Source organism: Marmota monax, unplaced genomic scaffold (genome assembly GCF_021218885.2).
Source record: "Marmota monax isolate L192 unplaced genomic scaffold, Marmota_monax_Labrador192_F-V1.1 WCK01_AAM20220418_F8-fsc00004, whole genome shotgun sequence".
NCBI lineage: Eukaryota > Metazoa > Chordata > Mammalia > Rodentia > Sciuridae > Marmota > Marmota monax.
This window is the reverse complement of record NW_026692881.1, coordinates 18,483,099-18,495,881: the sequence shown is the minus strand read 5'-3', so window position 1 is coordinate 18,495,881 and position 12,783 is coordinate 18,483,099. Positions and strand designations below refer to the sequence as shown.

Below are 12,783 nucleotides of genomic sequence, written 5' to 3'. Positions count from 1 at the left end.
AGGCTCTGTCTTGAAGCTGTAGGGTAGGGAGTATTAGGTAGATTCCAAATGAAACCCTAGCCAAGTCCCTTTTCTCTATTCAGATACTGACCTCAGCAGCTGTCTTCACTAGGCCACTGGCCAAAATTAGACTTGGGAGAGGAGCTTAGTTAGGACTAATGTAACATTGCCAGGGTGACTGTGGGAGATCTTCCCAGGGAGTGGCTGGGTTTTGAAGGATACTCAAGCTGGTTATGCTGCTTAAGTCAATAGAAAAGTGGGGAGAAAGTGATAGCATAGCAGCCCCAAGCTGGGTATCAGTTTTAATCATTCATAATGACCACTCACCCCACCAGAAAAATAGGTGAACCCACTATCACAGGGGACTGGAGCTCACAGTACTCATGCCATCAGAAGCAATCTTTCTGGCTTTATCCAAGTGGCCTGTAGGCTTTGGCATCAGTTGGGCTGAGTTCAATTTTCACTTTGCTGCTTTTAATCTGTGTGATCCTGGGAAAGTAGCCTCCTCTGAGCCTCTGGTTCCTTAGCTTTTTTTTTTTGATACCAGGTATTGAAAGGTTTTGAACTCAGGGGCACTCAACCATTGAGCCACATTCCCAGCCCTATTTTGTATTTTATTTAGAGACAGGGTCTCACTGAGTTGCTTAGTGTCCCACTGTTGCTGAAGCTGGCTTTGAACTTACAATCCTCCTGTCTCAACCTCCGAGCCTCTGAGATTACAGGTGTGCGCAACCATGCAGGGTTCCTTAGCTATTAAATGAGAATGTCAATCTGTTCTTCACATGGCTATGAAGAATTACAAGTGCTTGTGTAATATTCTACAGTGAGAGGGATTGTGAGATAGTCTGAAAGCAGTTCCAGCATGGATTGGCAATAAAACTAATATTGTGCTGGGCACAGTGTTACATGCCTGATCTCATTTGATTCTGGGAGGCTGAGGTAGGAGGATGGTATGTTTGAAGCCTCTCGCCCACATCCCGCAAGGGCCATGGAAATGGGGTTCCCCTTGGTGGAAAAGGCTGGCTGAGAAATAAAAGCTAGAAAAAATATAGAATGGAAAAAAACAAAGGACACAGAAAATAGTTTCAAAATTGGGGCGCCAGGGGTGGGGGAGGACGGGCAAGCGGATGGAGCTTCTATACTATGGCAAAATGGAGCCTGTGCCTGCTTTATTTATATTGGGAAATATCAAAGGCCTTCCATAGAATGTTCTTCATCAAAAAAGGTTAAAGGTGGGCTGTCCAGTTCCCAAAGGGTTACACCCATCTCCAGAGCTACTATGGGGGATCTTCCTAGCAGACCAGAGATAAAGGTCACGTGCATTGGGCAATCTATTGCTATGGGAGAGTGACAGATGGTTCCCAAGGCCAAATCTAAATCTCCCTGGCTTCATGCCAGAGAAGATTCTCACGTATTTCATGAATGGCTTCCTACAGAAGCCGGCCTCAGCAACTTAGCAAGACCCTCAGCAACTTAGTGAGATCCCATCTCAAACTAAAAAATAAAAAAGGGCTGGGACATAGCTCAGTGGTAAAGTGCCCCTGGGTTCAATACCCAGTACAAAAAAAAAAAGACTAATATTGTGAGCATGAGTCTTGAGACAGATGTAGGGTAGAATTTTGCCTTTACCATAAATGAGTCTGGGCAAGTCATTTAACCTTTATAAGTCCTGGTCAACACTTTTATTGTGTATCTATAATTCCTTGCTATGTTAAGTGCACCTTCCTAGAGTTGATATCAACTTGAAGTCAGATGCTCACAAGCAAAATTCAATGCAGGAAGGTCCTAGTGTGCAGGAGCTTCACTCAGATGTTAGGAGAACCCAATCCACTGGAGGGGCTAGGGGATGGGGAGCAAACTTCTTTTTTTTGGAGGGGGAGCAAACTTGATCAAAAAAAGAAGAAGGCTTCAATGATATTGTAGGTGGGCATCCCTGAGCTCAGGCCACTGCTTCCAGCTTGGAGCCACTGTGACCCTACGCTCACCCAGGTGTAGACAAACTGGCAGGCTCCTAGCCAGTTCAAGGTGTTTCCCTTTGCCTGGTAACAGGGAGGTGTGGCTGAGTGAGGCAGGGTATGGCGGGGAGCAGCTGCAACTAACAAGTGGTGGAGAGAAGCCTCCTGCTGGAACCCTCTGGCTACCCCAAATGCTGGAGACTAACCTCCCCAGGGTGAAGGAGACAAGTGAGTGTGAAGTTATTGAAAGGGCACGCCAGGGTTTGAGGGCTTAAAAAGGTCTAGGGTCCTTAAGGCCTGCTGAAAGCCTGGGGTTCAGGCCCAAACCTGGGACAAGATGGGAGGAGGAGGAGAATTCAACACCTGATTTAGGGCGATCCTCCAAAGCCTTGAGGTAGGCAAGTGAGGCTCCTGCCAGAAAGGAGAGCCCAGGGTTCCGGGTGACAGTAAGAATTAAATCTATATCCAAACACCGCCCCGCCACAGGTCTGAACCAGAATGGAGCCCCAGTGAAAAGGCCTGCTGCCTGAGGTTCACACCATGTACTCTTACGTCTGCCTGCCGCGCGGGGAGAGTGCCTGGCCTCCGCTGCAGCCCCTCACCTACACCTACCTGCCCGCCCCTCTGCTGCTGCCTCCCATCCAGGCCCACAACTTCTGCAGCCGGCCAGCGAGCTTGTGCGTGGGAGAGAGGGCGGCCCCGCGAGAATACCACTGTTTTTACCGCCCGAGCGTATCTCCTGCCGCCACTCCACCCTGGTGGGCCTTCCCAGCAGCCTACGCCGCCGCCCTTAGCTCGCCGGCCCCTGCCGCCCGCCTCCTGAGGCCGTCGCTGCAGGAATCCGCAGCCGAGAGCTGGGCGCCGTGGCCCGAGGGTGGCAATGTGCAAGCCGAACTGCGATGGGGCCGCGTGGAACGCACGCACGGCCAGGATCTGCAGCTGCCCGACTTCGTGTGCCGGGAACTGCGGCGAGTGTACGGCACGTATCCGCGCACCTACGTGCGCGTCACCCACAGCCGCGGCGAGTTCCTGCTGCAGGCGGCGCCGCGCGTCGGCCAGCCGGAGTACCGGGTGGAGAGGCGCGTACTGCGACGGCCCAATAGCGGTGACAGCAGCAGCCCAGCCCGGGAAGCCGCGGAGCGCGGCCGTCCCAAGAAGAGGAAGGGCCTAGGCTGAGCTTTTTTATTGGCATTATTTTTGTGTTAGTTGAAGGATCCCTTTAGCTGTGTCACTTAGAATGCTGTTGGTAAAGTTAGGACTTTGACTTGTCACATTCATCTTTTAGACCAATCAGGTCAAAATATCAGGGCTAGCTAATCATATCATATGGAGCTTACCTATGTAGGAGGTTAGGAAGATTTGTAAATCTCAAATCATTTGATTCAGAACAAACTTGGGACTCTGGCAGTGTCAGGTACTCCTGTATAAGAACACTTTCATTATAGCCTTCCAGTTTCATTTACTTTTGGGAGGACTGACCCAAGTACACATCTCAAGTTGCATTAAAAGAGCCATTGCCTTTTTTTAAACACTGTGCTTTGGTTATACTTTCCTGCCAGGTGTTTAAGACCAAATTGGTCAAAATTGACCTTGTTTTTCTATCTCCTGCTAAGAGTCAGCAGAGATTTATCAGGGATCTTCAGACCTTGGCTCCTTTAGTTTTTTTGTGTATGTGTGGTGGTGGTGCTAGGGATTGAACCCAGGCCTTGTGCATGCAAGGCAAGCACTCTACCAACTGAGCTATATCTCCAGCACTCCTTTAGCTTTCTCCTACTGGTCATGCCATCTGCCAGGATAAAGTCAGAGTCTTCCTGACCACATATGGCTTCCCTTAGAAGCATTGGGACATTTCTCTCTCCAATGACCCTCTTTACAGAATGTGCACTGGTTGACTTCCTGTTCTCTAGGGTTCTCACAATCCTCCTGATTTGAAGGTTGGGTGACTCACTGGAGTTAAGGGGCTTTAAAGGGTTCCCATCATTCCCTGGATCCTGGTTGACCTTAGAGGGCATGGGCCAAAATATTGATTGCATTTTCTTTAGACTTTTTAACTTCTTTGACTTTGGTCTCCAAGTTTTGGTTTTAAACATCCAGCAGGCCAGTTTCACCATTCTTGAAATGGGAGTAATGGGTTTTAACTTTAGGATTTCTAATTTTACAATTACTCTTCCCATTTAATTGGGATTTGTATCAGTACTGCAAGTCAGATATCCTATCTGTCCTGGAGGTGATGCCTTATTGTCTTAATTCAGGTTATTCTGGTTAGAAGTAGTACTTTTGCAAAATACTAACAGGTAGTAGTTACAAAGTGAAATTAGTAAGAGTAAAAACACACTTGATTTTAAACCTAATAGACACAAGAAATTATCTTGATAGATAATGTTTTGGAAAACTCAGTCTTTGCTTTGTCCTTAATATCAGTCCAATAATGAAGACAAGGTTTTGAGTAAAAAGGAAAGTTTTGGGTTGTCTTTTTTTTTTAATTGATGGTTAAAAATCTCTTTAAAATATTCAACTGAACATAGTCAAATAAAGTTTGTCTTTAATAAAGACAATTAGTCAATTTTTGCTGATAACAATAACATATGAATATAGTCATAATATGAATACAATCATTTTATTTAATAATTTGAATATTTCATATTTTATGTAACAATATGTATATGATCATATTTTTGTGACTGGATTTATCAACTTTGTGAAGTTTTGGTCTTTTTGTTAGCAAAGGAGAAACATGGTGACACTACCAAGGGAACAATGTGTCCTTAAAGAGGTGATTCAATGGCTACATTCCAATTGTGCCCTATTCAGGGTCATAAATTATTTGTAGTTTTGAGAAATAGCCATTTTTTAGATCTTTTGACACTACTGAAGTCTGAATTATTTTATTCTTGTAGTGTGTGTGTCCAAGGATAGACAACTTGGCCTAGAATGGGAAAAAATGTAATTTTCCTTCCTTCAAGGTTAAGGAAAAGAGAAAGAAAAAAAATGTCAGTTTTAAAATATGATGCAGTGGTGCAGGGTAGCAAGGACTATGCTCAAAGCAGACATGGAGCAGATCAGTGTTTTAAGGAACCCTTGTTGTTTTTAAACACAGAGGATTAGACTTTGTTCTATATCAGTATATTAAAATTTGACCATGTGGGGGGGAACCTAAGTAACTTTGTGCCAATTACAGTCAACTTAATCACACACAAACTTTTCAAGATTTACCTTTCATAAACCTTATGTAACTTACTTCGACATTTTATAACTTGTTTATATCCTTAGTTTTGTCTTTTCTTTCATTGTGGACTTGAGGCTAAGGATTAGTGTTTTAGCATAGTGGTTTAGTGTAGAACACTTACCTGGCATGTGTGAGGCCCTAGGTTTGGTCCCCAGTATAGCCTAAATAAATAAGTCAATAAAAATGACAAAGAAATCATTTTGGGTTTCAAGACAAAAGTATTACTTTACCCTACAAGATACTTTCTCTTTCAGAAATATTTTTTCCCTATTAATTTTTTAACTTTTTTTAGTATGTATTTTTTAGTTATGGGTGGACACAATAGCTTTATTTTATTTTTATGTAGTGCAGAGGATCAAACCCAGTGCTTCACGCATGGTAGGTGAGCATTCTACTTCTGAAGCCCCCTATTAATTTTTCTTGAGAATATATATTTCCAGGGCTGGGGTTGTGGCTCAATGTGCTCACCTAGCACATGTGGGGCCCTGGGTTCGATCCTCAGCCCCACATATAAGTAAATAAATAAATAAATCTAAAAGGTATTGTGTCCAACTACAACTAAGATATAAATATCACAAAAAAAGAAGAAGAAGAAGAAGAATAGGGGCTGGGGTTATGGCTCAGCGGTAGAGCGTTTCCCTAGCACGTTCGAGGCCCTGGGTTCAATCCACAGCACCACATAAAAATAAATAAAATAAAGGTATGTGTCCAACAACAACTAAAAAAAAAATGTTTTTAAAGAATATTTATTTCCAGCTGGGTGCAAGGGTGCATGCCTGTAATCCCCAGCAGCTTGGGAGGCTGAGGCAGGAGGATCGCAAGTTCAAAGCCAGTCTCAGCAAAAGTGAGGTGCTAAGCAACTCAATGAGACCCTGTCTCTAAATAAAATACAAAATAGAGCTGGGGATGTGGCTCAGTGGTTGAGTGCCCCTGAGTTCAATACCTGGTACCAAAAAAAAAAAAAAAAAAAAAAGAACATATATGTCCAGGGGCTGGGGTTGTGGCTCAGAGGTAGAGTGCTTGCCTAGCATGCATGAGGCACTGGGTTCAATCCTCAGCACCACATAAAAATAAAATAAAGGTTATTGTGTCTATCAACAACTAAAAAATAAAAGTTAAATATATATGTATGTATGTATGTATGTGTATGTATGTATATATATATATATATATATATATATATATATAATCTCCAAAAGTTCCAGTGCACTGGTACATGCCTGCAGTCCCAGTGACTCTGGAGGCTGAGACAAGAGGAATATGAGTTCAAAGCCAGCCTTATCACCTTAGTGATACCCTGTCTCAAAAATAAAAAACAAAAAGTGTGGGAAATGTGGCTCAGTGTGGCTAAGCACCCTTGTGTTCAATCCCCAATACTAAAAATTAAGCAAACAAATAAAAGATTTTGAAATAAATAAATAAAATATTTTAAAAACTAATAGGACTAGGGATGCACTCCAATGATAGAGTACTTTCTTTTTTTATATATTTTTTTAGTTGTAGATGGACCCAATACCTTTATTTTGTTTATTTTTATGTGGTTCTAAGGATCGAACCCAGTGCCTCATGCATGTTCAGCAAGCACTCTACCACTTAGCCACAACCCTCTGGTAGAGTACTTTCTTTGCAAATGTGAGACCCTAGTTTGGTCCCCAGTACTGAAAAAAAAAAAAAAACCAACAAACAAACAAAAAACATCACCACAACAAAACTAAACTGATATTTTTAGAGTTAAAATATAAAAAAGAGGTTTAAGGGCTGGGGTTATGGCTCAGTGGTAGAGCGCCTGCCTTGCACATGTGAGGTGGTCGGCTTGATCCTCAGCACCACATAAAAATAAATAAATAAAGGTGCTGTGTCCAACTACAACTTAAAAATAAATATTAAAAAAAGGAGTTTTCGGGCTGGGGATGTGGCTCAAGCGGTAGCGCATTCACCTGGCATGCATGCAGCCTGGGTTGGATCCTCAGCACCACATACAAACAAAGATGTTGTGTCCGCCGAGAACTAAAAAAAATAAATATTAAAAAAATTCTTTCTCTCTCTCTCTCAAAAAAGAAAAAAAAAGGAGTTTTGGGCTGGGGCTGGTAGAGCGCTTGCCTAGCATGTATCGAGGCACTAGTTCAATCCTCAGCACCACATAAAAATAAATAAATAAAATAAAGGTATTGTGTCCATCTACAACTAAAAAAAATTTTTTTTTAAAAAAAAGGAGTTTTAAAAAATAGAGGTATTACATACCTAGGTCACTGATACTTTGGTAGTGGGAACTGAATCCAGGAGACAGGGTCTTGCTAAGATGGCAGAAGCTATCCTTTAATTTGCAATCTTCCTGCCTCAGCCTCCCAACTTGCTGAAATTACAAGCATGCACCACTGTACCTGGCTGCTTTAATTTATTTTGGGAAGTGGGGTGGGTACTAGGGATTGAATCTGGAGGCACTCAACCACTGATTCACATGCCTAACCCTTTAAAAAAAAAAAGGTTTTTTAAAAGATGGACACAAAAATCTTCATTTTATGTATTTATTTATTTATTTTTTATGTGGTGCAGAGGATGGAACCCAGTACCTCATATGTGCGAGGCAAGTGCTCTACCGCTGAGCTATAACCCCAGTTGCACCAGCCCTTTTTTATATTTTATTTCAAAACAGGGTCTCACTTAATTGCTTAGGACCTAGCTAAATTGCTGATGCTGGCTTTGAAATTGTGATCCTACTGCATCAGCCTCCTGAGTCAGCCTCCAGAGCCACTGGGATTATAGGAATATACCACCATGCCCAGCCTGCTTTGATTTTCTAAGCTTGGAGAATTGTTTGCATGTTGGTAAGCCTTTTCAAATTCCTTTTTTTATTTTTTTTATATATTTTTTTAGTTATACATGGACACAATATCTTTATTTTGTTTATTTATTTCTTTTATGTGGTGCTGAGGATCGACCCCAGGGTCTCTCATGTGTGAGGTGAGCACTCTACCACTGAGCCACAACCCCAGCTCCTCAAATCCCCTTTTTAAACAATTCAGGTTTCAAAAAATGGTGAGCCTCACACCATTAAACTGTGGTTTGTATTCCCTTCCCTCTCTGTCTTCTTGGGTCCAAGTACTTGCAGGTTCTCAATCCCCCCCCCCCGCCGCCATTTTGTGTGTGTGTGTGTGTTTGTGTGATGCTGGAGATTGAAGCAGGGTGGTGTGCATGAAAAGCAAGCATTTTATCAACTGAGCTATATCCCCAGCATTTCTCCCCATCTTTGAGGATCTACATTGCTCATAGATATTCCTCCCTGTCTTCTACTTAGTCTCAGAAATGCCCCTGGCTGCACATAAATTTACCCCTATCCCCAGCCAAGGTAAGGGAGGAAGGACCCTGACTACAAGCTTTTAGAAAGAGGTGCTGCTCCTCCATGCAATCCAGCATCCCACCTCACTCCCAGCCCTGTGGATGTACAGCCTGCAGGAAACCTGAATGCTTTCTTGTTTGATCTTTTCTTTGAACTTAACCCTTAGAAGTGCAGAACTCATAAAACACTTTGCTATTCATATGCTTCAACCCTCTAAATTTACATTATGCTAGGAAAGTAGGGCCTGAGTGAGGGAGTGATTCACCCATGGTCATACAATAATAGGTGGGAATCCAGAGCTCCCAGATCTCAGCCTGGGTTACCAAGCGCTGATCCTGATGGTCTCATCCTGCTAGTCTTGACCCAGACTTACTCAGCCGAGCATGGAAGACCTGACTGACAAATTTCAAGCCCTACTCCAGGCCACAACTGCCCTTACCTTTGGATAGCTCTCATTCTACTTAAGGGAAAAGAATAAGAATCATAACCTCACACACTGAGAACTTCTATGTACCAACTATGCTTAAGTTCCATGCAGAAATTACCAACCCATTAAGTTTAAAATTCACAAAACTTCGATGTACACATAACTATTATTTCCACTTACAGATGAGGAAACTGAAGCCCATAGATATTAACGACTTACCCAGTTATACATTGAGAATGTACCAAGATTGTATCTGATAGGTCTTAACGTCTAGGTCAGATCGTCTCTTCACACATGAGACACACTCAACAAAACAAAAGAACATTTATTAAGGAACTACTATTTGCAGAACACTAGGGTAAATACTATGAAGTAGGGAGCTCCTGAACCCAGCCTTACTGGGGAGGAGTGTGGGTAATTTGCTTTCTGTTGGGGAGTTGAAAGAAAGAAGCTTCTTGTTTTAAATATACATATGTATGTATGTATGTATGTATACGTATGTGTGTGTGTGTGTGTGTGTATATATATATATATATATATATATATATATATATATATATATATATTTGTTGATGGACCTTTATTTTATTCATTTATTTACATGTGGTGCGAATTGAACTCAGTGCTTCACACATGCTAGGCAAGCACTCTACCATGGAGCCACAACCCCAACCTGAAAGAAGCTTATTGAAAAGACATCTAAGAGGGGATTTGAAGGATATATATAGGATTCCAACAGATAGTGATGGGAAAGAAGCGTCTCAAAAACCAAGGAAGGGTCCAGCAGGAGCAAAAGCATGTTGGCAGGAGCAGAAAGCAGCAGTCTTATTGGAGGGCAACAGCAATGGAAGATTAGGCTCCAAAGCTAAGTGGAGGTCATACCATTCAAGCTGTTAACGGTAAAAAGACTTGGAGAGTCATTGAATCTTTGAGTAGAAGTGTAGACCAAGTCACAGTTAATAAGATTTAGTCAGTGGACAGGAAGGGTGCCTACAAGAGCACTTGTCTGGAATGGTGTGAGCTGGAGCCATAGATACCCCCATGGTCTTGGCATTGATGGTGTGGCACAGCCGGGCACCAGAACTGAGTACCTAGGGCATTTGCTAGAGCTCATGGCCTATGGAATTCAGTTCTCAGAGCCAAGTGGCCAAAGTTCTCTCTGCCTGCATGCTATCCTCCCTTGCTTCCTTGTATGAATTTTTCCCCATACGAGCAAGTAGAGACCCAGGGTAGAACCTGGAATCTCAAGATACTTTCTACTCAGGGTTGAGGGGTGCTGAGCTTGGAGCTGAAAATGGGAGATCACAGCAAGGGAAATGGACAATGGTTCCCAAATTCCATTGGGAACTGGAGTAGGGTATGAGGGGAGGGGGCTCAGGGCCATAGCAGTGATTCTGTCCCCCAGAGCCTGGGTTTCACATATTCGGTCCTGTCATCTCCAGTCCAGATATCATCTCCTGGCTGAAGAGTTGAGGGCCTGGGGAAAGTGCCAGAATATGTATTCTGAGAAGGGTATATCTTCAAACAGGGAGGCTTCTAGAGCCAATAGGGATCTCCAAGATAGGAGTTCAGAAGTGCTGCTTCCACAAAACCTCTCACCTGAATGAAGATCTTTAAGTGTTTGGGATAGCTGAAAGATTTCCCTGAAACACACTTTCATTTTCTGGAGAGTTAAATCGACAGCTGAGTGCTGTCCTCACTCACAGGGCAAAGGTGCAGCCTATCCCTGGAGAAAGAAGGAAAGCCAGGCTGGCAGCCCTGCCCCCAGCCCCACTGAATCCCAAGTAGAGGGCAGCACTTACCCATGAAGCCTCCTCTCTGGCGTTTCTGGGGCTGGATCTGCAGTCATGCTCTGGGAAGGAGCTCCTTAAAAAGGCCCCCACCCTGCCCCAGCTCCTCCATCCCCGCCCCATGTGGCTCTTCTGAGAAAGAAGGAAGGTGTGGGAGGGTTAGGCACCCTGCCCAGAGAGCCCTTTCTGACCTCAAGCCAGAGCGGGGACCCCTTCCATTCTTCCAAGGGTCTCCTTTCTCATCTAAGCCTCTGACCGTACCCTCTCACACTCCCTTTGAAATCAGCCTGCTGGTTCTTTCTCTGCTCTTAATGCCTGGAACATCTGCCTTGGATGCTGAATTCAAGTCCCATTCCTCATTCTGAGGCAAGATGGTGGGGGATTGATATGCCAGGGGAAGCTTCAGCATAGGTTCCTAGCTTTTCCTGTCAGCCAAGGAGGACCCTGCACCCAGGCACTTGTGGTAAAATTCATTTGAGGGATGCGAAGGGCAGGCATCACTCCACCTCCTTCTCTCTGTGAGGTGTGAAGCAGCACTCTAAGGGCAAGTGGAGTCAGCTCTCTTCTTGGGGATGGAGAGACTTAGATCTAATCAGAGATTTAAGATCAGGACAGTTGTGGAATCCCAAGCAGGGCAAGGGTTCCATGGAGTTCCCCGCCCCCTGCAATTTGTATGTCCTTGTGTTGGTGGTGGTCCCTCTCCTTGGTCTTTTTACCTTTTTCACCTTTCTCCTTACCACCTTCAGGCGGTAAGATTGAACAGTGGGGCTGGGGTTGTGGCTCAGTGGTACAGCGCTTGCCTAGCATGCATGAGGCACTGGGTTCGAACCCCAGCACCACATAAAAATAAAAACAAATAAAGGTATTGTGTCCATCTACAAATAATAATAATAATAATAATAATAATAATAATAAAAGACTGAGCAGTAATCCCTTTTCTCCTTATCTTGGCACTGCCCCTCTCCTTGGACTCCAGAACCTGACCTCTGCTGCACAGAGTTGGGTCTTTCCAGAGTTTGAATTGGAAATGGAGGGGGTTCCTCCTGAGAAAGCTTTCCCATTACACTTCCCTAAACGCTCAGGAAATTCTTTCTGATATCCAAGAATCAGGAGATGGGGAGGGGGAAAGCACAGAATCAGAAAGAGTTGTATGGGTCTCCTCCCAGACCTAGCGGTAGCCTACTGAGAAAACCTGAAAGTTTGGGAATGGGGGTGGTAAGGGGCGGGGTGGTAAGGGGCTAGTCATCAGCATTGTGCAATGGACAGGAGGGTGGAGGAGGAGGAGGGAAGGGCTGGCAGAGGCCTAGGGCTGATAGGGGTGCCCATCACCCCCTTCCCAGGGGCCTGTCTGGTTAGAGTTCAAAGTGGCTGTCGCCCCATCCCTCATTAACCCCAGCAGCTTCGGGCTGGCAGTGGCCCTGTTTTTATGGGAGAAGCCAGGCCAAATATGCTCCTGCCTCCTCCTTCCTCGTTCCCTCTCAATAACCAACAATCTGCTCTTCTCTGAAGCCAGAGGATCCTCCTGGGGAGGAGGGAGTCTGTGGTAAGGTATACGCGTGGTAAGCCTGAGCAGTAATCCCTTTTCTCCTTATCTTGGCACTGCCCCTGTCCCTAGGAGAGAAGAGAGAGTGGGACTTTCTCCCTTAGACTATAAGCTCCCAGAGGGCAAGGACAGCTTTAGAGTCCTCTGTACCCTACAAGGGGACTAACACTGAAAGGGGCTCATTCTTGGTGATTAGGATGGACTAGCTAATCGCAGTCCAAGGGAACTCTTTCCCTTTTGAGGTTCCCAGGAAGGGATGGCTGTGGGCTTACCCACAGGGCAGTCTGGGGAAGCGGAGACAGGAACAGAAAGAGGAAGCTGAGATCTTGCTGGGTCCTAGCGCGCAGCTGTACTGTCCTAGATCAGTAACCCTGCCAACATGGCATAGGACACTGGTGGTGGGTATAGTCTGCAGGCCATCCTGAATCTGGGCTCAGATCCACCCTCACCACGGGGACCTTCCCCAAATCCCGTAGCCCCCACCACCAATCACAGGGAGATATTG

At 44.5% G+C, this 12,783-nt stretch overlaps 2 protein-coding genes across 2 annotated transcripts in view; one reads left to right on the top strand and one right to left on the bottom strand.

The window, feature by feature from the left end:
- Positions 1 to 10,766, bottom strand: part of Mfsd13a (major facilitator superfamily domain containing 13A) — a 33,648-nt gene extending 22,882 nt beyond the window's left edge. The window contains exon 1 of the mRNA XM_046449829.2: positions 10,748 to 10,766. The gene's annotated coding sequence lies outside the window, so the exon portion shown is untranslated. The remainder of the gene's footprint in view (positions 1 to 10,747) is intronic.
- Positions 1,964 to 6,093, top strand: CUNH10orf95 (chromosome unknown C10orf95 homolog). Its single transcript, XM_046449831.2, has 2 exons — positions 1,964 to 2,183; positions 2,442 to 6,093. The coding sequence occupies exon 2, from the start codon at positions 2,496 to 2,498 to the stop codon at positions 3,129 to 3,131; it is 636 nt and encodes a 211-aa protein (XP_046305787.1). The 5' UTR covers positions 1,964 to 2,183; positions 2,442 to 2,495; the 3' UTR covers positions 3,132 to 6,093.
- Positions 10,767 to 12,783: the final 2,017 nt, after the last annotated feature.

Coding starts and splice junctions, on each gene's coding strand:
- CUNH10orf95 (XM_046449831.2), top strand. CDS start 2,496: ATGTACTCTTACGTCTGCCTGCCGCGCGGGGAGAGTGCCTGGCCTCCG.